The 26204-nt window shown below is 64.7% G+C and overlaps 1 protein-coding gene across 1 annotated transcript in view; it reads right to left on the bottom strand.

Moving 5' to 3' along the window:
• Positions 1 to 827: 827 nt before the first annotated feature.
• The window catches only part of BAIAP2 (BAR/IMD domain containing adaptor protein 2), a 46292-nt gene continuing 20915 nt past the window's right edge, over positions 828 to 26204 (bottom strand). The window contains exons 4-14 of the mRNA XM_087826403.1: positions 22927 to 22988; positions 22574 to 22645; positions 22029 to 22166; positions 12918 to 13070; positions 11182 to 11406; positions 10845 to 11046; positions 10104 to 10305; positions 9154 to 9222; positions 8423 to 8585; positions 7418 to 7452; positions 828 to 1099 (exon numbers count right to left, since the gene is read on the bottom strand). Coding sequence (XP_087682529.1) covers positions 1030 to 1099; positions 7418 to 7452; positions 8423 to 8585; positions 9154 to 9222; positions 10104 to 10305; positions 10845 to 11046; positions 11182 to 11406; positions 12918 to 13070; positions 22029 to 22166; positions 22574 to 22645; positions 22927 to 22988 — 1391 coding nt within the window. The 3' untranslated portion in view covers positions 828 to 1029. The remainder of the gene's footprint in view (positions 1100 to 7417; positions 7453 to 8422; positions 8586 to 9153; positions 9223 to 10103; positions 10306 to 10844; positions 11047 to 11181; positions 11407 to 12917; positions 13071 to 22028; positions 22167 to 22573; positions 22646 to 22926; positions 22989 to 26204) is intronic.

Below are 26204 nucleotides of genomic sequence, written 5' to 3'. Positions count from 1 at the left end.
GCAGTGGCGAGCTGGGAGGCAGGAGTTTTGAGTTGTTAGGGCTCCTATGCGTCCCCACCCCAAGCATCTGCCTTATGACCCCACCTCCCCCCACCTGGCCCATCTCCAGCTTCTGTGAGGTGAAAGGCCTGTGTGCCCACCTGGGCCCTCTGCTTCCTGTCCTGGGCGTGGGCCGGCTGCAGGCAGCTCAGGGCTCTGGAACCCTCCTTGGAGGTTCTGGGAGCAGTGGCTCTGCCGGGAACTTCTCTCCCGATGACTGCTGTCATCGGCACCAGGCACGGTGCTGTACTTCAGTCATAAACGTCTAATAAAGTTTTTAAAATCTGGTATTTCAGCTGAAATGGGGAAGAGGTGGGGCAGGGAGGGGGGCAGGCCCATCCAGGAATGCTGTGGCAGACACCCACCAATGGCTCACAGCTCAGGGACCCAGGCCATGGCGCCTACCACCCCCCCAGGGACAGGGAGGAGAGTGGTGGCCCCAGGAGCAGCCCGAGATGGGAATGGGGGCTTGGGTGGGGAGGACCTGGGACAGAGAGGTCCCCCAATACTGCCAGCAGGTGTGAAGGGCCCGGCAGAGCCCTGGCCAAGGGCCTGCCAGGAAGTTAGGTGCTCAGATATTCACCCAGCAAAGAGGATGGCAGGCTCTCTCCTCCCTGCGCCCCAGGCCTCCCACCCCCCAGATGACAGATCACAGAGGGCACAGGTAGGCAGCCTGTTTATTGACCAGACATCTAGGAGCTAGAGCATCGTGGGAGCTGGGCTCCCTTCCAGCCACAAGCTGATGGAATGTCCTTCCCTCACCCGAGGGCTCTGTGGCCCCACGGCCAGCCCCCCTCAGTTCTCCGGGGTCACGGGTGCCCTGTTGCAGGAGTAGCCGGGGTCCAGCCCAGGCCAGGCGGAAGTGGGGGCAGCGCAGGCAGGTGAAGGGTGTGGAAGGAACATCCTCTGAAGGGCGGCCCCGCAGGTCAGTCGTAGCAGAAGAGCTCACGGGTGGGGCGGGCCGGCAGGCGGCGGGTGCAGGTGTGGCTGTCAGCTGAGGAGGGGGGCCGACCTGTCATTGGTCACTGTGGGCTTCAGCTGGACGCTGGCGAAGGGATTCCTGGGGGGCAGAGGACACGGCTTTTAGTAGGGGATGCTGTGAGCGGCTGTGCCGCCCGGGCTGCCCTGTGCCCCAGCACCCCAAATGGCACCAACCTGGACCCTAAAGCCCAGCCTCTGAGATCAGAGCTGGAGTGGGGGAGGGGATGGAGGCTGCTGGGAGAGCCAGGGAGGGCCCCACCCGCAGGGCCACTGACCCTAATGCACCACTTTCCGCTCACCCCCACAGGAACCGTCAGCCCTCCCAGGGCAGGGTGGGCTGGGACGGGGAGGGCCTACGTCACCCTCCACATCTGCTCTGGGGTAGGGACCCAGTTCCTTCCCAGTCCCCAGTGGGCCCGCATCCAAGTCTGGAGAGGGGCCCACAAGGTCAAGCCACCCAGCTGCTGTCTGCCTGTCTGTGAGGACAGGTCTGTGACACACGGACACAGCCCAGCAGCCCACATAGCCCAGCCCATGCGTCCTGGCATCCCAGGGGTGACAGGACAGACAAGGCCCACACACACCGGCAGCCACAGGTCCGTCGGGGTGATGGCCCCTTGCAGAGGGGCTGACCACCTCCCCTTGAGGTGGCAGCCACCTGTCACCCCAGGGAGCTGCACCCTCCCCTGCATGCCAGAGGCCACAGTGGACGGACAGATGGACCGGCCAGACAAGAGACTGAGATGGAACAAGATGAACACGGGGGCCAGCACCCGGCCTGGTCCTCGGCGTCCCCGGAGCCTCGGGATGGCAGGCTGGGCGGCGGCAGGCAGCCAGGGGTGACAAGCACAATGGCACGTGGGACACAGAGGGCTGGGCAGGGACAGGACCACACTCCCGGCGAAGCACTCGGCCCTGGAGCCGTTACCTGGGCGGAGGCGCTCGGCTGTGGCGGGCGCTCTGTGCAGGGCGCCCAGGGAGAGCCGGAGGGTGGGGGTCACCTGTGTGCTCCTGAGCGCCTGGTGTTTCCTAAAGAATGGGGACGCTTTGGACTGACTTCACGAGGATGAGGTCCTGAGAGGAGCGGACCATCAAGGCTCGGCTTCTGCGTCTGCAGGATGGCATCTGACAGTTGGTGGCTAAGCTCTTCTGATTCTGGGCATCACAGGCCCGACGAGAGGCCGCTCCAGCCACGTGGGGTCTCAGGCCCCGCTCGCTTGGGCCTCTTCAGCTCCGATCTGCGCAGGCGAGCTTCCGTGGAGCCGGCCGTGGGCGGGGGCCACGTGGAGGTTCCTGAGGCCAGGTCTGCTGTGACCAGTGACATCTGCCCCTGGGACTGTGGCACAGAGTGGCCGTGCCCTGGCTGCCACCTCTACTAGACTGTGGTTCTCAAGGAAGGTTCTGTGCCCACGGCTGTCCCCAACCAGGGTCATGGTGGGAGGCCCTGGGGGGCTGCAAATGGGACAGCTTTGTCCACCTACAGTCCAGGACCAAGAGGAGGAAGGAGCACAGACCTTGTGCCCAGAGGAGGAAGGATGGCTCCGGTGTGACCACAGCCATGGGCAGAGTGGCCAGTGGGTTTGGGCAGTGCACAGTACACTCCCGCTGACCAACTTCTCATCAGAGAGGGTCAGTGGCAAACGGCATCGTCGACAGGGGCCGCAGGGGAGCTGTAGGGCCAGGAAGGCCCCACCTAGAGGTGTCAGGCCTCCCACCCAACCTTCCTTATCTGCTCCCCCAAACAGTGCTGCCATGGCCACCTACACACTGCCGCCCACACGTCCATGCTGCAGGTTGCGAGGACACCGGCGGCCGTGGCAAACATTCCAGGCCCCCTGAACAGCTCCCTCCCACAGCCCCTCACAGCCCAGGCCGAAGACCCTGGGTGGAAGGGCACTGCCCCCTCTAGTACCTATCACCTTCTGGAACGTTCTGCTCATGAGCTCCCCTGGGGAGGGCACCTCTGTGACCCCGAGCAGGGGCTGGGGTCAGCACTGAGATGGTGAGATAGACAAGACTGGGGCCCGGGGCCACTGCAGAGTCCGTCCTGCAGACGCTGGTCACTGCCTGTCTCCCAGTGGCACCGGGCAGGTGTACAACCAGCTCAGAACATGGCACAGGAAGCGGAGCCCAGGGGCACAGTCCCCTTCAAGTCAGAACTGTCGGGGCTCTGACCCCTGGCAGAGGCTCCAAGGTCACAGCTGTCCCCTCACCAGGAGCCACAGGGCAGGCGTTCACGGATGGGCACCACCAGTGGCAGCCTCTACATGGAGACTGGATGTCGGCTCTGGGTGCAGAGCAGGTCTGGGGTCTTGGGCTAAGGGGGCCAAGCGGGCACGGCGTTCCAGGACCCTGGTGCCCCAGGGCAGCCCTCAGGGGCACCGTGGGCATGGGGAGCCCTGACTGCACCATCCCTGCCGCCTCTGACCCTGCAGTCAGGCAACTTTCAACTCCAGTCTCAGGAAACACGTGGCTGTGGCTGTCAGGGGATGCCCAGAACTGTTCCCTGGGTCCACAGCGCGAACGGGAAGCGGTCGTTCTGAGGGCAGCCCAGGCCCGAGCGAGCGCAGTCTTCAGTGCGTCTGGAGCAGGGGAGCCAAGTGGGCGGTTCTCACACGGTCGTCTTCTCCAGAGCTGTCTTGTCTTCAAACCGAAGTGGTTTCCACAGCTTCAGAGCGCCAGCCCTTCCAGAATCATCTCAGCCCTTCCCGGCCGTAAACTTGGGCAGAGCTGGGCAGGGTTCTTCAACCAGAGGTGGTGCTGGGCACCCACCAGCTGAGTCATGGGCCAGGCAACTGTGCGGCCAGTGGCGCTGTGCTGTGTGCCCGCTTCACCCGATGCCCACTGGGCCCCCGGGGTCTGCCTTACACCAAGGGACGTGGTCCCCAGCCTCCGCCTTCCGGGTGCCTCCCGAGGCACGGACAGCTTAGAGGGACCACGGTCAGCACAGCTCCCGCGGGACAGGCGGGCCACTCGGAGGGGATGCGGTGGCAGGGAAGGAGGTGGCCCACGGCCGACCACTGCTGAACCACAAAGGCATTTCCACCGTGTCCCCAAACTTCAGGAGCGTGTGTCCAGGACATCCCAGAACTCACACTGCAGCTCATCAACAGCAAGGCGGCGACGGGAGAGCGGGAGCCCAGGCCCGCTGGGGTCTGGGTCGGCGATCCCATCCTTCACCAAGGATCAGGATGCTGCTGCGTGGGGTCGTCGTCTCAGTGACTTGGGGTGGGGCGGGGCCAGGTGGGCAGCACTGGCCACCCTGAGGGGAGGTCCAGGGACCCAGAGCTGTGGGCTCCATGTCCCCTGCTGGCTGTCAGTGCTTTCTGAGGACGGGAGGAGCTGTCACCAGGAGGGTGTTGGAGAAGCTAAGAGGGCACCCAGGCCTGGCGGCTGAGGGCCTGGTTTGGAACCAGGTGGGCGGGCCAAGGCCAGGTGGGTGGGGCAGAGCAGGCAGCAACACCCAGCAGGGCAGCCGGGCGCTCCTGCTCCCACATGCCTACGGCACTCGCCTGGCAAAAGCCACGGAGCAGCCCCCAGGTCCCATCCTGGTCTCCCAGCCCTCTTGGGGCTACGATACTCACCAACCCGGGAGCCGCCAGGTAGGCTCCGACATATGCCCACAGGCCAGTCTGAGGGGACACTCGGCCAAAGGAGCCCAAAGTCTGATCACCGGGTCCACCCTGATTGTGGCGGAAGCACCCAGCAGAGGCAGGAGAGAAACCCACGCACAGGGCAGGGCAGACCCGCGCCCAGCGGTGGGAAGGAGCCACAGGCGGGCAGCAGAGCAGCCCCGACAGGAAATCCATGAGCCCAAGAGTGACTGAGGCGAAGCAAAGGCCTGAGCCCTGAGCAGAGCAGGCCGGCCAACCCTCGGGCCCTGCCCTGACTGCCAGGCAGAGGCCAGAGGGTCTGTCCAGGGCCATTGCACACGCAGACTAACCAGCGTAAGAAAACGGGGCACTTACTAACTTGAGACGGCGGCTCAAAATCTGGCCACTTCCACATCGGGGCTGCAAGGGAACACAAGGGTGGTTGTTGCATGAGTGGGGGTGGGTCTGAGGGATCTGAGGGGGCGCAGAGGCTGGTGCAGGGTGGGGGACGCCCAGGGGCTGGAGCTCACCGCCAGGAGCAAGGGACACAAGCCACAGGGGCAGGCCACAGCACCACTCTTGTGGGGTGGCCACGTGGGATCCACGAGTGGGCCGGAAGGAGGCGCCACACCCAACTTGATGCAATAAATAAAACTTTTATTCAAACCACTGCAGTACAGGGCACAACTCAGTTTTAAAAAAAAAGAAACGGGAAAAGTATCTTCAGCACTTTACATCTTCGTACAAGTTTTGCGGTTTTGGGTCTACATTCATCCATCGAGCGTGGAGTCCCCTGGATTTAGGATCTGTTAGCAAGGTTAGACCACCAACACAGGTTCTTTTTACACAGGTCCACGTTCTGGCTTTGTGTTTCCCTTAAATATAAAACGGTCTGTGTCTTGGGCGGCTTCCGTCACAAACGCTACCAGCCACGTCCCAATCCACGGGCCACGTCCAAAGTCCACGGGCGGCTCTTGCTAACTCATCATTAAAGGAGCGTCTGCAGTTTCCCGGGGCTCCGTGGCGGGAAGGCCGGGGGCTGCCCCCTCACTTGCTTCCCGGATTCAGTGTGTGAGGAGGCAATACCAGTAGCCACTGAGTCCAGCGTGTCTCTTTCTGAAGCCACCAAGACACACAAAAAGATGAGAGCATTTAGGGGGGATGGGGGCAGGGACTGCCTGCTTCCCTGGGGGTGGCAGGCGTGTGGGCGGAGTGCCCAAAGCCCCCCTCACGGTTGGCCCTGCCAGGTCTGGCCGGGCCCCTGCCCTGTGTGGCCGGGTGGCCGAGGCTCCCTCACGAGGCTGGTTAAAGAACCGATTTCCAGAACAGGTGGGGTGGGGTGGTCTCTGGAGTCTTTGGAATGTCCGCGTGCAGCCGGGCAGTGCCTGCTCCCGACCCCCTCCCACCAGGGCGCTGTGTGCGGTCGCCACGCCTGAAGTGGCACCCACGCTCTGGTCTCTGTACACGGTCCAACAGCGTCCACGGAGAAGGAAACCCTCAGGAGCCCGGCCTGGCAGCGCGGGCTGGGCCGGGCCAGGGCCACAGCCTCCCTCACAGGAGCGCCAGCTTCCTCAGGAGGCCCCGCGTGGGGTGTGGCCCCGGGACGGGCCCAGAGGGCCGTGGGCCTCTGGGAGCCCCATTCCTTCCCTGTTCTGACAGACGCCAGCGGGTGCTGGGGGAGTCAGATGCAGAAATAACAGTACGTACACCGGAGTCCATGCATATCTGTTTTTCTGTTTTTGTTTTTAGGAAAAAAGTCCTTTTCCTGTTTTCAGGTTTTTTTTCTGTTTTTTTTGTTTTTTTTTTTAAAGGTTTTTCTTTTTCTTCAAACTTCAGAGCTGGCTCACGGTGAGCCTCTGAAAGGGGCTGAGCGTCGTGGCCATGGCAGATGGGGGGCAGAGGCCAGGACACGCTCCACGCTGCCGGCTGGCGGGACACGTGTGGGGCGTGTAAACACGGAGCAGAGATGGGGCAGCACCATGGACCCTGGGGATCTCAGGGTCTGGGGTCACCAACCAAAAGGCAAGAGGGAGCAGGTGGGGAAGAAAAATGACCCAAGAACAAACCAGCGAGAGCTGAGGAGGAAACCGATGGAGACCAGACAGATTGGGGGGGGGGCGCGGAAGCTCTTCCGAGCAGCAGCTGCCCGTGGTCAGCGTCCTCACACAGTGGACACCAGCGTGCCGCTGCCGCTGTGAAACAAAGCAAGGACAGCTGCCGGCCGCACGCCTCCCCCAGGCAGCCTCTCAGCAGCTCAGGGTCGGGGTCGCCTGGCCCGGGGGGGATGGGAGAGGCCCAGGAGCTGGGAGAGAGCAGAGTCTGGGCAGGCGGCCTGTGAGGCCCCAGCCCCCAGCCGTGTGCCGAGTGGACGGGGCGCCGGGGGAGAGGCGCAGGGCCACTGAACCGGGGGAGGGGCCCCTGCAGGGCCTGCTGGGCAGCACTGGGAGCCCCGAGGGGCCGGGTGGGACCTGGCCCCTCCGCAGGGGCGGCCAGCGGGGACGCGCCTGCTCCCGCCCACCCACGGGGAGCAGGGAGGCAGCTCTAGGAGGGGCCCCTTCCCACTCGGCGATGCCCCCGGACTCTGGGCCGAAGCCTCAGGACTGGGCGTCCTGCCCTAGGGGTCTTCACAGGCCCGGGGCTTTCAGTGTGGGGGACGGAAAACTGGCACCCGGGCCCTGCTCGCCCGGAGAGGAGACTGCACGGTTTCCAGCTAGCATCCCAGAGGATGCTGCCCCAGCCCCGCCTTCGGGGAGACCGCCCCCCACTGCCCACAGTCCCCAAGGACAACTCTGAGAGCCCCTTACCTGCTCACGGCCCGTGCCCCGTAGTCATCCAGACCCTGGGAGGAAAGGCAGAAACAGGTCAGGCTGGGGTCTCTGGGGCGAGGAGCACTGGGCGGGGCTGGCTGGGCAGGTGCCCCCAACCCCAGGGTGTCGTGCTGCCTGTGGCTGAGGGTGCAGAGGCCTCCTCCCCTACGGACAAAGGCGACCTCCCCAATCACGGGGACGCCTCCTTGTCTGGCCAGCAGCAGACTCGTGGCACATGCAAGACATCACCTGATGACCCCCTTCCACACATCTCCCATGGCAGGAGCGCCTGAGCAGTGAGGCTGGGCTACCTGGCAGTCTCAGGGCAGGCTGAGGGCCCTCCGCAGAAACCCAGGACCCCAAACCAGTGACATTTGGGTGGGAAAGCAGGGCTGACAGACTGGAAGGAGAGGGGGCTGCAGCGATGGTGACCTGCAGCCCAGCCTGAGCAAGCCTGGACTGGTTCCCAGGCCCCCAAACCCCAGCCAGCCTGGCCTGGCTCCGGGGCCATCGAGGGGCATTGGGGACACTCTCCTCAGCTCTCTCAGCACCGAGACCAAACCCAGAGACTGGGAAGTGAGAGCTGTGAGCAGTGGTCAGGGCCCCCCAGTGTGGTAGCTGTGCCATGAAGCCAGGCAAAGCTAGATGGGACTGAGTGTCTCACTGACCAGCAGGCTGGCCCCGTGACCTGAGGCACCAGGCCTCCACCAGCCGGATCAGCCTCTCCCTGAAGGTCCCGGCCACATCCCAGCCCAGGAGTGGCAAGTGCCACGTCTGCACCTTCGACTGCCAGAGTCCCATGCTCTCGGGGAGGGGCTCCTGGACACCAGGTTCTCCCTGACGCCCGGGCTCCTGTCCAGAGGCGGCGTCCGGGCAGTCTCAGGGCCCCGCCCCCCGACCCAAGCCTGTGGTCAGGCACCAGGCCTCCCAGCGGAGGTGCCAGTGTGGGGCTGCGGCCAAGCCCGCGCTCCACAGCCCGGGGACTCAGCCCCTCGCGCTCACCTGAGAGAAGGCGGGCACAGCCATGCTGTAGGGCCTCTGCTTGAAGGTGCCGGCTGTCTGGGAGGGGAAGCCTCGGGAGGATGTGCCGTAGTCGGGGGGCGGGAGGGCCAGGTCATCCTTGTCCAGGAGGTTCCCGGTGCTGCTGCTCTTGCCCTGCTGCAGGCTGCGGGCACGGGGATGGGCGCTCAGGGCCGAGTCAGCCCAGGATCCCCTCAGGCCCCATCTCCACGCCAAACTCAACCCCTTAAAAAGGGGGTGACGAGAGAATGCTCTCGGTGGCCCAGGTGGCAGCTGCTCTGACCCCGTGGGCCCCTCCCTTGGACTGGGCACTGAGGTGTGCCAGGAAGAAACTCAGAGGCTGAGTCCTGCGGCAACCCCTGCCCTCCCAGCAGCCGCTCGGCCCCTCTGCAGTTCCAGGAGCCATTCTTGTGCCCTCCTGAGGGCCAGGAGGACCTGGGGGACCCGTGGGAGATGGCTGGGGACCCCCCACATACCCTGCCTGCAGGATATGGCAGTGGGTGTGCCCTAGGCCCAGCATAGGGCAAGAAGAGCTCCTCCTGACGGTCACTGAACGAGGCTGCCCAGGCGGCACAGTGGCTGGCCCCCTCACAGAGCACCTCCCTGCCATGCGCCCAGGGCCTCGGACGTGCAGCACACAGGGCGCTCCCATAGCCGCAGTCAGCAGCACCCGCTCTCCCCACGGCCCCGCCAGCACCTCCGCAGCACCTCACCTCATGTGCAGCCTGTCACCGCCATCGCTGTCTAGGACCCGGGTGTAGGAGAAGGGGAACCAGCCCCGCCTGCAACAGAAAGCTCCGGTGAGGGCAGGCTGCGGCCCCAAGTCCCGCTGGTTCTCGTGCCTGGCTGTACGTGTCCGTGGTGGGGACATTCGCCAGCGCTCCCGGAGACCAGGACACCTCAGCCTGCCTCCCGGGTACATCGGGCCCTGGACGGACGCTGCGGAGTGAGCGGCACCCAGGCGGAGATCCTGCCGCTTCAACAGTGGGCGGGGCCTCAGCCCCAAGAGGCCACAGGCTGAGCCACGGGACTAACACCAGAGGAGGATTGGGAGGGAGGGTCCCTGCTCGGAGCCCCTCCCAGGACGGCAGCGGCCTGGAGGCCAGAGCAGAGCCGGGCCCAACCCCTCCCGTCAGGGCAGGGAGGTGTCGGGGCTGACCGTGCCCCAGTGGGGTCCCCTTCTCGCCAACACACATCCAGACAACAACGGGGGCAGTGGGAGGGTGGAGTCCCTGACCGGCAGCCCCAGGCTCAGCAAGAGCCAGACAGTCAGACAGCCTGCTGGGCACAGGTGTTGTTAAGCCACGAAGGCTCCGCTTGCAGAACTCAGACTCCTAGGACCCCAGCTCTGCCCCGAGATGTGGGGGCGGAGAATGGGTAGCAGGCTGCCCTGTACTGATTGGGAAGCCACAAGCCCACCAGCAGGGACGGTGCCAGGAACACAGGGGCCCTGGCAGAGTTGGAGACGGGAGTGAGGGGAGCTGGACGTGCCCCGTGAGCGAGAGGCCCGTCTGGTGTGTGCTGGTCAGGTTTTCGGCCGTGAAATGTTATGACCTCGACACTCAGTCTCACAAGAGCCCAGAATCGCTGAGATGCAGGGGCCCAGGGTCAGGGACGGTGTCCCCAGGCCCGTGGGCAAGAAGGCTGCCCGAATGGCACTCACATCTTGGTCTTCTCGCTCTCGCCGTAGTGCCAGCCGTCCCGGGCCTCGGGCACCAGCAGCGTGATGAGGTCGCCCTCCTTGAAGCTCAGCAGGGTGCTGTTGTCTCCGGCCGCGTGGGAGAAAATGGCCTTCACCCGCATGCGGCCATTGCGCTCCAGGCCGGCCGCCATGGAGCTGGAGCGGGGCAGTGTCTTGTTCTCAGCTGCCGGACGACAGGGTGGGCGTGAGGGGAAGAAGGGGCCTGGGCACCCTCCCGTCGGCTCCGAGGCCCCAGGCGGGCCTGGAGGGACCATGCATCCTGGTGGACACCTGCCAGGCTGGCAGAGCCCTGTGGGCTCAGGTTCTGGAAGGACCTGGGGATGTGGAGCGGCTCAGACCTGCCACTCACCCTGTGGCTGAGCCTCAGCCTTCCCACTGGCTAATCAGGAAGCTTATGCCAGGCCCCCCGGGGGGGGGGGAGAGCATGTGCCAGGCAGAAGGGGCCCAGGGGCCCATGGGGCAGAGCTGTCCCATTGTCAACTGACGGCCCCTCAGTACCCGCCCCACCACTTGCCAGACTTAACGGGGACCCTGAGCAGCCTGAGAGCCCAGGATGGATGTCTCAAAGGGGTCCCAGGATGCGGCACATGCACACACACACGTGTGCGCGCCTTGGAGCCCCCAACCCCCCCTCAGGTGTGTCATCGCTACTGTGGGCGGGGAGGGGCGGGGGCCCCGGCGTAGCCCCTGCGGAGCCCTTACTGGTGGCGTAGCTGTTTTTCGGGGCTACGCTCTTGCGCACAGGCAACGTGTTGGAGTAGGAATCGCTCATCTTGGTCTGAGGCTGTGGGGGAGACGTGGACTTGGACTGGGCCACCTTGCGGTCAGCCCAGGGGCTGTAGTCCTCACTGTCCGGGCCCGAGACGCCGTTCATGATGGGAGCGTTCTCCTGGGCGGACAGCCTCTGCGGGGAACAGGGGGCAAGGGCGCGGGATTGCAGGAGGGCCCGGCGTGGAGCCCCGGCCACAGCGGGGACGTCGACCGCGGCAGGGGGGCTGCCCTCCCCCACACAAGGGCTTTCTGGAGGCTGAACACTCACCCCCACAAACGGGGCCAGCTCGGGGGGCACCGGCAGGGGCTTGGCCCCCGGGATGGGGTCGGAGATGACCAGGCTGGACTTGGAGGCCGACAGGGTGCCGGGGAGGATGGCGCCGTTGCTGCTGGCCAGCTGCTGCAGCAGCTGCACGGCGCGGTCCGGGATCTTGTTGGGGTCGGCGCAGGCCTGTTGCCACAGCGGCAGCTTCTGCGCCAGCAGGTCCTTGCCCTGCAGCAGAGGAAGCAGGGAGGGCGGGAGTCAGGGCTGACAGCGGGGCTCCAGCACCTCCGGGAGCCTCCCTAAGGGCCTGCTGCCGACCTCACGATGCCACCCCGGAGACAGGAACACAGGCTCACACAGGTAACCGCGGAGCGGGTACACCCGTCGTGGACAAACTGCCAGATACTAAGAAGCACCGTCCCGGCAGACCTGAGCGCTGGGAGCCTCGGGAAGGGCGGAGACTGTGGGAAGGGCCAGCGCCGCACGTTGGGCTGCCTGGGTGGGAACGCTGGAGGGTGTGGACAACCGCCCTGCTGAGCAGGTGTGGCCCCTCCACGGCTGGCGGCATGGACCAGGGGCCAGGGCAGCACACCCAGGGTGCCCGCCCGTCTGGCAATGAAGTTTGACTGGTCTGTGTGTTTACACGTCACTGTGGCCGCTTCCTTGAATAATGGCTGAAACTGAAAATATTCACTATCTGGCTCCTGGTGGAAAGAAATGGTTGGAGAGCCTGGGGTGCTGGTGAGAAAGGCCAGCTGGAACCCAGCACCAGCTGGGACACCCCAGGGTCAGGGCACTGCCCTGAGCGGCTTCAGGTCTGAGATGACCAGGGTGGCTAGGGCCCCACCGGGCTATGAGGCCCCCGTTGCTAGAGGAACAGAGGCCACACCCAAGGGGCTGGGCCCAGCTGCCTGGGAAGTCAGGTGTCACCTCTCAGAGGTGGTGGTGTCCCCAGGATGATGGCTTTCCCGCCTGAGGCACCGATGGGCCTAGCACTCCCTGACCGACCACAGGGCCTGGCCGCCACCAGAGGGCGCAGGTGCCCGCTGCAGCCTCCTGGAGCCACGGGGTGTGCAGCCACCCCTGCTCAGAACACCGTGGCTGGCAGAGTGAGCACCAGTGTGCAGGTGGAGGCCACACCCCCGTCCACACCCAGGCTGCCACAGAGGATGCAGGTCCTGGCACTGTCCTTGCTTTGTGCCTGTGACAGTAGCCCTGGAGGAGACCGGGGCAGGCAGCAGGCTCTCCATTAGGGGGGGCCTCTGTCTCCTTGGTAGCCAGGCCATGGGGGCGGAAGCCAAGACTCAGGTCAAGAGCGTGCATCAGTGGGTGGGTGTGGACCTCACTGATCTGCAGAACCCGGTCAGCTCTAAGCTCTCAGAATGTTCTGGAATGTTACAGCCCTTGCCATGGACTATGGGGAACAGGGGCCCACGAAAGCTGCCCATCCTTACAGGGGAGTGTGTCCTGGGAGCGAAGCCGGCCTCTATGAGGGGCTCCTGGCAGTGCAGCCTCCACGAGGGGCTGGCCGGAGGAGACCCCTCTCAGGCTGTTAGCAACGCTGTTCTCAAAAGCACCTGGCAGCGCCTCAGACGATGCCCGCAGCCTCTGACCTGTCGGTCTAGGACCCTCCCCGGGGGAACCCTCTCCCTGGGGACCGAAACGTCTGGCGAGCTGCACTGGGCGGCTTCTGTTACGGCTCGAGGCAGGACCCGGTGTCGGGCGGGGGGCAGCCTCACCTTGCAGTGGTAGGCGGCGGCGTTCTTGGCCACGGCGCACTGCTTCTCCACCAGGAAGCAGAACCGCCGCCTCTCCTCGGTGAGCGCCGTCTTGTACCCGTCCGACACGTAGCTCTCCAGCTCGCCTTGCTTGCTGCTGATGGCGTCGATGTACTGGGGGGGGTGGGCACCAATGAGCCGGTGACAGGACATCACCCGCTCACCCCACATCCGGGAGCCCCACAGGCTTGTCACACCGTCCAGCCCACCTGCCCCTCTGCATTTGCCCGCAGTGGCCCGTGTGGCCCCGGGGCCAGCCTCTACCAGGGGCTCAGGGCAGGTGGTCTGCAGAAGGGTCAGGCTCCTCTCTGAGGGGGCGGGTGCTGTCTGCCCAGAGCTGGTGCCAGGCCAGCCCCTCCCTAAGTCCAAGGCCCAGGCGCCCAGGCCCCTCGCCCTGCCATCCCCTGGGCCCTCGCGTGTGGCAGTTTCCAGAACCTGTCTCAGCTCACACGGGAGGCACCGGAGGGTCCGTCAGGACGCAGCGGAGGGGGCCCCGCAGGGCAGTGGGACCCCAGGGCATGCCCTGAGCTTAGAAACGGTAAGTTTCCCACTGAGTGTTTTAGCAAAATTTAGAATCGTAAAAAAATGGCACAAACTCTGACCACGGGAGGCCACTGGACGGGACAACAAGCATTTTGACAAGGGGGTGACAGAGAGGAGAGGAAAAGGGGGCTTTGGGTGGAAAGTGGCCGCAGAGGCCGCTGCGAGGGGGGGGGGGCGCTGTCCTCCCACAGGTGCCCTGGCCCCGCCCACCAGGGGCGGAGCCCGGCGCCCGGCCAGCCCATTGGCAGGCCCCGGGCACGTGGCTTGCTTTGGCCAACGGGGTTTGAGTAGAAGTTACGGCCGCGCCGCCCCTGGCCCGCTGCGCCTCCCCGTCCCCCGGGAGCGCGCCCCTGAGCCCGCGGTCCCCTCTGCACCCCGCAGCCCCAAGCGCGGGGTCCTGCGGGCGCCGCCCGGGAGCCTGATGGCGGCGCGTGGCGATGGGCGCCTCCCGGATCCCAGCACCGGGAGCGGGGGGAAGGCTAGTGCCCCCCAGACCCGAGGGGGCGGGCGCCGGGCGCCACTGCTCTGATCCGGGCTGGAAACTTTCTGTGCAGAAGCTGCACCGCGTTGTGGGCGCACCCCGGGGGCGGCAGCCAGGCGCACCCGCTGGGGTCTGCAGAGCCCCCGGGGTGCGCTCCGAGCGGGGCTGACCGCCCGTCGGCGCGGGACTGTCCGGAGCGCCGGCTGCAGAACCGGCTCCTCCCGCAGCAGCCCGTCCCCCGCAGGGGCAAACCCGGGCCGCGAGGGGGCGGCCTCCCGCCGGCTCTGACTCACGCGGGTGGGCGGTGCCACGCCGGTGGGCGGCTGCGGGGGGAGCGCGGAGCAGGCTGTTCCCGCGGGCGCTGGGGGGCGAGCGCCGGCTTCCGGTGCGGGCCCGGCCCGCGCTGTCCCCGCGGCGCCCCAAGGCGGGACCCACCCGGCCCTGTGCCCAGAACCCGGGGCCCGCGCCCCCCGCCCTGCAGACCACCCATCTTCCACTGAATCCCTGGAGTGCAGCTCAGATGGGCCCCAGAACAGCTGCCCGCCCCAGACCAAGGCCACAGACTCTGGGAATAAGCCCCGGCTCCCCCACGAATGTGCCGGGGGAGCCCAGGATGGCATTTGGGGGAGAGCCCGCCAGCCCTGGAGAGAGGTCTGAGCACAGGCAGGAGGCCCCCCGGGGGGCTCCCCAGCTCCCTCTGCTCCTCCCCCGTGTCGGGGCAGCTGAGTACTTTCCCTCCGGTTACGAAATGCCCCTGCCCCCGCCCCTCCCCTGCGGCTCCTCCAGGAAGCAGGAAGGGAGCCGCAGGCTCCGCGAGCTTTAGGCCTCTGCAGGCCCAGTGGGCACGCGTGCTGTGGGCGAGGGCCCCTCAGATGCCCCTGGCTACTGTGGTGGGCAGGGTGCCTGTGCCCCCCCCCCAGCCCCGTCTGGAAGGCCCACAGGTGCTGTGAGGACAGGAAAACAGGCCCAGGGGCGGGGAACTGGTTCTAGACAGGGCTGGGAAGGGGTAGGGCTCGCTCAGGGAGAGGGGAGCACGTGCGGGGGGGGGGGCAGATGCACACACTGGCGTCCCACCCCCAGCACCGTGGGGCTGCAGCCAGTCCCTCCCCTCTCAGGGTACCATTGGGAACATGGCTGGTGACAAGGACACCTTGGTCTCTGTCCTCACAAACACAGGGGGCTCGGTTGGTGCCCAGGAGCCCCTACGGGGCAGCCTCGTGAGGAGCCTCTGCAAGGTTCCAGCAGGAGACGGGGTTTGACCCACCCAGTCCTGTGTCACCACCTCCCAGCGGTGCTCCCTGGGGGCTGCTGTAGCGTCCCCACCAGCTCCAGTGGTGGCCAGGAATGGGAGGAGTATGTGGGCTCAGGTGAGCCAGGCATGTGGGGACCCCGCCCAGGCGAGAGGGGCTGAGTGCTGAGAAAAGCGGGCAGGGAGGCCCAGGGGAGGCCGCCCAGGGCGATGGCCACTGTCACCTGAAGGGGGCTCTGGAGAAGGTAAAGCACAGCTTTGACCAGCCACCCAGGACGCGACATAAACGGGGACGCGGGCCCCCTGGGTGCACTCGCCCTGGGCACTGCTGAGAACAGCTCCTTCTGAGCCCAGCCCTCGGGCGCCCAGCCGGCCTGAGGACGGTTTCTGGGTTTCCAGGCTGCGCTCCCGTCCTTCACATCAACGCTCCCCACTCCCAGGGCTCTGGCCTCATTAGCAAGGGCTGGCAGCCTCCATTGTGTTTGGGGGGGAGGGGGTGTGTGATGTCTTATTTTGAAGATTTCCATTTGTTTAAAGACGGGTCTCAAGTGGGAACCGGAGCTTTGGTGGGGAGGACAGCTGGGGGGGGCATGGGGGCCACTGAGCATCTCCCTGGGGACCATTCCTCCTGGGGAGCAGGCAGGAGAAATGCTGCCTTAGCTACAAAGGCCTGCAATGCAGCCACCTGGGTGGGGCCGTGAGGACAGGGGAGAGCCAGCACCTTCCCCCAGGGTCCTGGGCTGTCCAGCTGCCTGAGCACCGGCACTGTGCTCTCTGGCCGGAGCAGTGTCCCAGCCGTGAGGCCACGTGGCCACACTTCTGTCGAGGAATACCGGCTGGCCTGACCTCCTTTCCCAGGGCACCAACTGCTCGTAGGGAAAGACCACAACTTCACCAGGCGGGCCTGGAAATCTAGGCCGTGAGGAGCCTCGCCACTCTGGCCCGCTCTGTGGGCAGCACTCCCCCAAAAGTGGAGAGTTCGAGCTCTTGGAAGCGGTGCAGGGGACGAACGGGCCCCACACCTCCGATGCCTTAGCAATGGGTGCCAAACAGCCCCAGCGCAGCGTCCCCGTGGCAGGCAGGCCCCCGCCCGGCCCCTCCCCGCCTTGCCTGTTCCTCGCGTAGCGGGTGCTATGGCGACGGCACTATAGAAACACCCAGCTGAAAGCATTTAAGGCCCACAGACTGCGCCCACTTAGTCACCCTGGGCAGAGCAGCCCTGTAATCCGAGAAGACAAAAGTGATCAGAACACAGGTCTCTTCCCTCCAGAGCAGCCGTGACTCAGCGTGGGGGAGGGGCGGCTAGAACAGACCCCACGCCCGTGATTCACCCGGGCCCACCCCATCCGGAGTGGCCTAGCCCCTTTCCCACCTTCCTCAGAACCCTAACATACCCTGCGCCCCTTCAGGTCCCTGCAGCTTATGAATGAGCGTAACCCGGCCGCTGCCACGGGTAACGACGACTCCAGGGGACAGCAAGGGAACCGGACTAACTGCCCTGTGGGGGAAGGAGCAGCAAGGCCGCCCAGCCCAGGCTGCCCCAGTCGCTGGGGGCCTGCCGGCTGCAGCCCTCGGCTTCCCAGGAGCCTGGGGCCAGGCCTGTGCCCCTTCCCTGGCCTGGTGGGCCTGGTACTCAGGCCACGAACAGGAAGCTGGCCCAGGATCAGTGGGTGAAACCCCGAGCTGCTGGACTATGGGCGTGGCAGGGCCATGAGTCTGACCAACAGACTCCAGCTGCCCATGCCCCGCCCAGCTCACCTGCACACTGGGCTCAGGATGCACTGGCGGGGGTGTGCCCATGGCGTCCCCACGCCCAGTGCTCCACGGAGGCGCCAAGAGGGAGCACACCAGCAAGTGGGACGCACTGACAAAAGCCCACACACCAACCCCAACCCCAGGCCAAGGGGCAAGTCTCAGGAAACCATAGGCACCCCTGAGCCATGGCCCTGGGTGGCTGCCAGGGAGTGTGTCACCTTGAAGGATCCACACGGCCTGGGTCTGGGGTCTGCTCTGCTCCCTGAAGACCTGGAGGATGTCAGGGGCTCACGCTAACTCCTGCTTTGCTGAGTGGCCTCTGCAAGTTGCTAAACCCTCCAGGTCTCAGCAGTCTCATCTGGAAAGGGAAGGGGCTGAATTAAACCACACTGTCCAGGTAACAGCCACCTGACAGGGCAGCCCCGCCTCCCGTGGCCATGGAGGTTCTGAAGGTGCCAAAGTCACACCTAATTTCAAAGACTTCATAGCGGGAAAAAATGCAGAACATTTCATTAATATTTTTATAATGGCTGTGTTGAAAAACATCCGAGGTATATTCAGCTAAAGAAAGTACGTTACTAAAACCAACTTCCCCTGTTCCTTTCCACGTGTTCACCTCGGCCACTTTCCGTGTGCAACGACAGCCTGGCATTGCCCTCGGGAGCCTCTCCCGGCTCTAAAAGCAAAAGAGGCTCTGAGTTACCGTCAGCGCCGGCTAAGGAGGCACCCAGGCCACAGCCCTGCGCCCGTCTGGGGAGGTGGGGGAGCGGAGATGGCCACAGTGGCTTGGTCCTGGGATTCAAAGGAGCCAAGTCCTGTCCCACGGGCAGAGTCCCCACAAGAGACCCTGAATGTCTTGGTGCCACCTCTGGACACAGGGACCCTGGGACGGTCAGGGGCCTCTGTTTTCTCAGTCCTCTCCCCACGGAGGTCCCTGACCTGACTGTCCACTGAGGCCTTCAGCTCCAAGGAGCTCTGTGAAACCGAACAGCACAAGCACCAGGGCTCCTACCTCCAGCGCGATGTCAACGCCACCCGCTAACAGGACCAGCCTCTACCATTATCCTTGACGATCTAAATTACGGTTATCTTGTTTCTGCTTTGTTAATTACACATCCTTTAAATAGAAGGCACAGTTCCCCTTTCTCAGACCGAGACTGGGATGCACGCCTTCCAGAGCACGGAAGCCCAGGGAGGGGGAGGCCACCTGACGTGGTCAACATCAGGCCAAGGGGCTGCCCCACAGCCTTGCCAGGCAGCACCCTGCCCCCAGGATCCCTCAAACCACACCAGCCGGGGCTGCCTGTCACACCTCCCCCCACCACCCTCCTGTCAGAGAGGGACCGGGAAGGTGGAGCCAGGCTTGACTGAGCCCTCCCTGCAGCTCCGGGCACCCTGGCAGCCCCAGCCTCAGGTGGGGGGTGGGCCGCCCTCCGCCTTCCCCAGGGGCAGGACCTGCCTCCATCAGCAGCTCCAAGGGCTGGGCTGCCTGGAACCCCAACAGAGACCCTCACAGGCTACAAGCACTCTCACCCCCTGCCGTGGAGTTGTACCCCGCTTTGCTGAGACACCCCAGGCCCAAGGGACAGGGTCACCAAAGCCTTGGACACATGGCACGACCTCCACCAACTGTGTCCCCCGTGGTGTCCTCCATGGACGGCACGCCCGTCAGTGATGACCGGAGGCGTGGGGAGCCCAGGCCGGGAGGGCAGGCTGGGGGCACGTCTGTTTCCCGAGAGAACCCTGCGGCCTAGTTAGCGCCCCAAATGTCTCTGCCTGCCTGTCCCCGACCTATAATTAAAACCTATTCTGTTCACGGAAATCCCAAAGCACAGTCTCAATTACCAGCAGTTCTTGACAGTGGCCGGCGATGACCCAGCCCCGTGTCAGGAGCACCCACCGCTGACGGACAGACGGACCGAAGCCTCTTGGTTCTGCTCTCTCTGGGGCAGAGTCTGGTCAACTTCACCACCCTCCCTCACCCCCTTCGGCACTTCATGGGCAGCGGCGACTGCCCTGGGTACAGCCTGTCCTTTGTGCCACTCGGGCCGCTGGGCTGGCCACTGGCCCAGGAGGATGAGCCGGCGGCAGTGCCCGGGAGTCCAGAGGCCCGGAGGGCAGAGAGCAGGGCCCGCGCTGGGCGTGCACCCATGAACCGCGTTCCGCCCCCCCCCCCCCCGAGTTTCATGCTCACTAAGCTCCAGTGGAGGCTGGGGGACAGCAGGTGGCCGGGGCTCCAGGCAGCACAAGGTGATCCCAGCGAACGGCGCTCATGAAAGACCACCCACCTCTCCCGAGCTTTGCAAGCCCACGCTCACCACGTGCTGGAGCCTCCTGGCCGCAGCGCCCACACCTGAGAAAAGCAGGCGTGTGGGCTCAGGCATCTGGGACACCGCCCCCTCTACCAAGGAGAACCTGCAGGCAGCTCGAGCCAGGCAGGGGTTTCAGTGTGGCTTGAGGGCCCCCAGGTGGGGTCCCTGTGCCGACTGCGGGGTCCAGGACCTGCCTCCAGCTGCCTGCATGGCACCCTAAGCTGCACGGGACTGGGCCTCAGGGGAGAAGCCCTGAAGAATGTGAGAGACCCCAGGATACTAAGGAGTTTCCAACAGACCAGCAGAGAAGCCACTTGTGCCCAATGCCCCACCCAGAGGGGCTCCTCAGGCCACTCCTGCCTCCTGGGGTCATCACCCACCTTCTGGTCGGCTCATGGACACGACCCCAGGAACCCAAACCCATCAGGATTCCAGCCCCCCACTCGGTGACAATGTATGGACACACCTGCCTCTCCACCTCTTCTCCAGGCTTGGGGATGACCACTGAGGTCCTGGTGACCCACTGAGGGCACACGCAGGAGGTGGTGCCCAGAGCCTGGAGCAAGTGGACCTGGTGCTCATAGTGTCCTGCAGCTCTGAGAACCACAGGAGACAGCCCCAGGTGCCAGGGGCCCTCGGCCGCCAGGTGGCTGGGCATCTCAACCAGGCTGTCAGGGGCATCCCAGCAAGCACTGGGCCTCCCCCCAGCTCAGAAGTCAGCCCTGGGGCCCTTTCCCGTCAGCACACGTGGGGGCTTCACACTACCGGGGAGCAAAGCACACACAGGGCTCAACAGTCCCTCTGCTCCCCCAGAGCTAGTAACTGAAATAACGGGCCTCACGTTCCCAGCCCACAGCCTGGGCAAACCTTGAGCACGTTACGCCGAGTGCGAGAAGCCAGGTGCAGGTCGCGTGCGTGTGACCACAGCCACAGGAGATGCCCAGCACGGGGGTCCACGGAGACAGACGGTGGCCAGGGAGCTGCTGAGGGAGTCACTGCTGACGTTCTAAAAGGGGCTTTAAGCGAGTGAACTATGGTATGCAAGTCGTATCTTGATGAAACTACCTAAAGAGAGCACCTCGAGGAGAAACAGGTGTGCGGGCACCTGAACCACAAGCCGCCTCCTGTCCTCTCTCCTGCCGTCAAACCAGCCCCAGGGGCGCCCTCAGACGGAGCTCCAGTGCAACCCCGGCGCCAGGAGCCCAGGCAGTGGGGGTGCTGTTCCCCGGTCAAGGCTTTCAGGAAGCAACAAGGAAAACTTCAGGGGTGGGACAAAAACTCCCGACTAACCAGCACGCGTGTCTCCAGGCTCCACTCACCCCCCACCCAGGAGCTCAGAGGAATGACTCCAGGGCGGCCCGCGTGGCAAGGCCTCAGGTAGGACGGGCCACGGATGGCCCACAAGACCATGGAGGCAGGGAAACGAGGGGGGCAGGCTCAGAGCGCCGGGACTGGGTCCCTGCAACTCTGGGAACCACACAGGACGCGTAGAGGCTGCAGGCCGAGGTGGACAGCGGCTGTGCGCTGGGTAACAGGGGACTGCTGCCCCCACCCCCGCGAACACTCGGCTGCTCCCACGGGGGGGATGATTCTCATCTGCCGAGGCCCGGTCCGTCCCCTCCGCCAGTGACGCCCACACACGGGGAGCAGCAGGCCAGGCCCGCGTACATCATGCTCACAAGAGGCAGGATCGCCCGGCTGGCGTGGCTCAGTGTTTGAGCGAAGACCCATGAACCAGGAGTCACTGGTTCAGCTCCCAGGCAGGGCACTCGCCCAGGTCGCAGGCAGGAGCCAGCCAATTGATGCATCTATGCCTCTCCCCTAATCTCTCTAAAATCAATAAACACATTTCTTAAAAAAAGGCAGGACCAGCTCTCAGTCCCTAGGGCGAGGCCCGAGGCTCTCGTGGGCAGCAGAGTCCTGGCACCACACGCACACACACACACACGCACACACACACGCACACACACATGCACACACACACACACGCACACACACACACACACACACGCACGCGCACGCACGCACGCACACGCGCACACGCACACACGCACACACACGCACACACAGGCGCTCACACGTGCACACACGCCGTCAGCAGCGGGCAGGTGTGTGCGGTGTGCCTCCAGGCTTGCCCACCTGACAGGAGGAAGGGTGGGGCTCCGAGAGGTGAGGCTCACCCAAGTGTCACACCCACACCCACCCCAGGGTGCTTCCCAGAAGCTGCCATTCCTGACCGGCCGGGAGCTGTTTTCCTGTTTTCTTTACTAACAAGCCAGTGCCCTGTTTTCTTTTCCCTCCTTATCGGAGTTACACGTGACCTTAGCGAGCAGGTGTCCTGGGCCTGGTCTGTGTCACCTGCTGGGGCCGTGCTGAGTCAAGTGTATGGGGCCGTGCCCATCAGGGGTCCCGCTGTCCTGAATCCTTGCCCCACTTGGCGCACAACGCCCGACGCTGGGCGGGAAGCTGAGACAGGACACAGGCTGCCCTCCCTCGCCCTCCAGTGCCATCTGCCCCGCACGGCAGGGCAGCTGAGAGGCTGCATGCCCAGAGGCCTGGGCCCAGGCGGACGGGCAGGCGGTGATTAAAACAGTCTGGGGTCACCGCCGAGGCCGGAGCGCGAGGGGGCGGGTACAGGCCACGTGGGTCTCTGCTCTTTCGGTGGAGAGCTTTCGAGCGCCCCACTGTCGCTCCAGCTGGAGCCCAGTGCCCGCGGACGGGCGGGGTCCTACCTGCAGCTCCTTGTCCGAGTACTTCTGGGGGTTTTTGCTGCCCTGGCTCTTCTTACGCAGCTTCTTCAGCTCGGCCTGGCACTTGTCCAGCGCGTCCCCTTTGCTCCTCTGCTCCGTCTGGTACTTCTTCAGCGCGGCCTGGCGCACACAGGACAGGACACAGAGCGGCCGATGAGCCCCCCGGCTCGGGGACAGAGGCCCACACAAGCCTCGGCGCTCCCAGCCCCCGACTCGCGTCACAAACGCCAGCAGAGCCTGGCTCCGGAAGTGGGTGGGCATGAGGGGCGCGGTGGAGCCACCGCGGGACAGGGAGCCTGGGTGGGCTCCACGGAGAGCGACATCCTGCCCCTTTCTCACTAAAAGCAGCCCGGAGGCGGGTTCAGGGGAGCCGGGCACGCGGGTCACCCGCAGGACTGGTTCTGTCTGAACGGGCAGGAATGTCGGGGTGGGGGGACCCCTGGATGGGGGCTCAGAGAAATCGGGAACCTCTTAGAGGGAGGGAAGGACACAAACACCAACAGGCAGGGGTGGGCGGGGCTACTTACACTCAGGTACCTGGAGTCCAGCTCCACCTTCTGCTCCAGCTGTGTGAGCAGCTCATTGTGAAAGGACTTCAGCTGCACCGGGACAGAACACGCGTCGGTCAGCCCCGACGTGTGGGCGGGAGCACCCCGAAGGGGGGAGATGGAGGCAGGACCCCCCTGGGGAAGGAGCAGGGGCATCCTCAAGGGGGAGAGGGGCCCGGCTGATCTGGGAGCCGACCACCCTGCAGGGACGGGTGGGCCCCTCGGAGCCAGAAGTCTCTGGGAGGAGGGAGCAGAAGCCCATGTCTGACCTCCCTGGCCTCCCGCAGGCCCGTCTGCCCCGACCCAGGGCCATGCTGGGCAGCTGGACTCACCATTTCTTCCAGCTGGTTCTGGATCTGCCTGTGGACTTCGGCCATCTGGAAGAGAACATCTCCTGGACACAGGACGGCAGGAAAGGAAAACGGTTAGGTCAGGACTCAGTCGACGTCCCTGTCATCCTACTGTGGCTGAGAAGTGGGGCACCAGGCCCAAGGGGCCACCAGCTGGCAGGCAACTCGTGATGGGCACCCTGAGCGCCTCCGGGGACCCAGGGCACCAGCCAGTCTCTCAGGACGCTGGCACGCTCTCCCACATTTGCGGGAAGGTGTCCGCACAAAGGTGCAGTGGTCACCTGGAGGCTACTTCCAGCCTGGACGTGAGGGAGTGTGGGTGTGGAGGACCCGCCCCCCCCAAACGGCTGTGGTCGGGGGGGCTGGAACACGGTCTTGGCCGCATTCGTTTGAGCTGCAAATATTTGCTGAGGACCATTTTCTCTGGCAGGCACAGCATGTGCTGTGGACACAGCCAGATGCCCACCTTGAGATGTTCCTCGAGGGCAGCCACTCCCTGGCGTGTCCTGTCTCTGAGTGCTGCCCACACCAGGATGTCCCTCCCCTGCTCTTGGCCTGGCCCCTGGGATCACGTGACCCACAGGGTCTTTTTGGAGGCAGCCACAAGGAACATCTCCAGCCCCCAACGAGGCCACGCTCCTGGGACCCTGCAGGAAGCCCTAATGGGATGGCAATGTCCTCTCCAAGACCACACCCCACCCCAGAGATGACCCCATGCCTCCGAAGAGGGGTCACGTCCCCTCTCTGAAGCACGGCTGGGTTCTGGGAGGTCCAGCTTCTCCTAGTCATCTGGCCCTTCCACTGGCTGCTGACACTGTGTTCGCCCTGATGGCCGTGGGTACCTGGAGCACCGACCATGACCAGCGGCCTGTAGAAGGATCTCTGCTCATTGGCACAGCCCTGAGCCCACCAGCTGCCCCCTGAACAGTGGGACAGGCACCCACCCTGCAGGCCAACGGCTCTGCCTCCTGGAGGCCCTGGGCTGTCAGAGGTCCCCCAAGAGTGGCTGCAGCCGTCCAGGCCCCCCACCCACTGTCGGGGCCTGAGTTACTCTCGCTCTCGACACCACTGGGCCACGTTCCTGAAAGTCTGGCTGCACAGATTTCAGTTGAAGGAGAGGAAGGGACGAGAGAGCTTCCAGGGACCTCAGACCGTCACCTGGCAGCTGGGACTAGACCCCGGCTCTGCCCTGGTTTCCTGCAGCCAGGACGGAACTGTAACCACGTGTGGTCCACCACCTGCTGAGGGGCCGAGCCAAGGCTGACCAGCCCCAGCAGGAGAAGACCCAGCCTCATTCGCTTCTCCTGTCCCCGACCCCACCCCCACTCCACCCTGGCTGGTCCCTGACCCGCCCCATCCTGACCCTGTGACTCAAGGTGTCAGGGAGCCGGCCGAGTACAGACATGGGCCGGAGGAGACACGAAGGAGGCCAGTTCCAGTCCTTGGCGGAAAGGAAGCCACTGGGACAAACAGATGTGGGTGTGGCCCAGGACAGCCCGGAAGACGAGACCAGGCTGCCACCACCTTGCCCTGCCTGGTACAGGCCCAGCGGGGAGGGGACCCCAGAGCGCTCTCCTCAGCCCCCCCGCCCTGTCAGCACCCCCCGGGGGGCTGAGGCTCCTGGGCACTGCCCAGGGCGTAACTGTGCCGCTGCTCCAAGCTGCTGAGAGAACTGGGCACGCAGGAAACCCAGGCACTCGGGTCAGACCAAGAGCCCGGAAGGATAGCACCGGGCCCCTGCCTCTCCCTGCTTTTCAGAGCCTGTAAACTTCCCAGGGTGACCGCTGAGGCTCCGGGATCAGGAAACCGCCTGGAGCCCCGTCTGTGTTCCTGAGACTCGGCTCTGGGTCCCCCTCCCGGCCCTCGGGGCTGCAGGCTCTGGGACTTGGTTACACTGAGGCCAGGGGTTGGCGGTGCCACGTGGCCCCAGGGCAGAGCCCTCACACACCCGCCCGCCCTGTGACCCCATGACCCTTGTGAGGGATAACAAATCCGTAACTAAGACGCAAAGCAAGCGGCGGTGACGGTCACATGCGGTCCAGCCAAGGCCCCACCGGGCAGGGTGCACGCCAGCAGCCACACAGGCCCCAGGATTACACGTTCACTACTAGTTCAGAACGTTAGAAAAAGTCAAGAATCGTGAGTAGCAAACCCTTGAGAGAGAGAGTTCCCGATGCCAACGGAGTACCCGAGGCCACTACACGGGCACCGTGGACACGCTCAGGCACACGGCAGTACCCCAACCAGCCGGAGCCCCACCCTCGGGCCCACAGCACAGCTGAGTCCTAAACTCAGAAAGCCAGTTTTAAAACAGCAGCTCGGGCGCAGCCTCCCAGAGTGGCTGCACCAGGGGCTCAGAGCCAGGAGGCTCCGACAGACGGGCGGCCTCGGCCCCCACCCCACCCAGTGTTTACCCTGCGAGTCCAGCGGCCAGGTCAGCGGTGAGTCACCCCCCGGCACACTCTCAGCCCGGGGGCCCTCGGGAACCTCAAACATGGCCTTTCATTTTCAGGTTGGGAGTGAAACTCAATCCACGTGGCAACGCCCTCCCCTAACGGAAAAGCAGAGGCCGGGGCAGCCATACACACACACACAGGCACATGCACACACATAGGCACATACACATACACACACAGGCGCACACACACAGGCACACACACACACAGGCACATACACACACACACAGGCACATGCACACACATAGGCACACACACACACACACACAGGCGCACACACACACACAGGCGCGCGCACACACACACACGCGCACACACACACACAGGCGCACACACACGCACACAGGCACACGCACACACACAGGCACACGCACACACACAGGCACATACACACAGGCACACACACAGGCACATACACACACACACAGGCGCACACACACGCACACACACAGGCACACACACACACAGGCACATACACACACACACAGGCACATACACACAGGCACACACACAGGCACATACACACACACACAGGCACATACACATAGGCACACACACAGGCACATACACACACACAGGCACATACACACAGGCACACACACAGGCACATACACACACACAGGCACACACACACAGGCACATACACACACAGGCACATACACACAGGCACATGCACACACACAGGCACATACACACAGGCACAGGCACATACACACACACAGGCACATACACACACACACAGGCACATATACACACACAGGCACATACACACACACAGGCACATACACACAGGCACACACAGGC

This window comes from Miniopterus natalensis, chromosome 17 (assembly GCF_054644295.1).
Source record: "Miniopterus natalensis isolate mMinNat1 chromosome 17, mMinNat1.hap1, whole genome shotgun sequence".
NCBI lineage: Eukaryota > Metazoa > Chordata > Mammalia > Chiroptera > Miniopteridae > Miniopterus > Miniopterus natalensis.
This window is presented reverse-complemented; position numbering and strand designations above follow the sequence as displayed.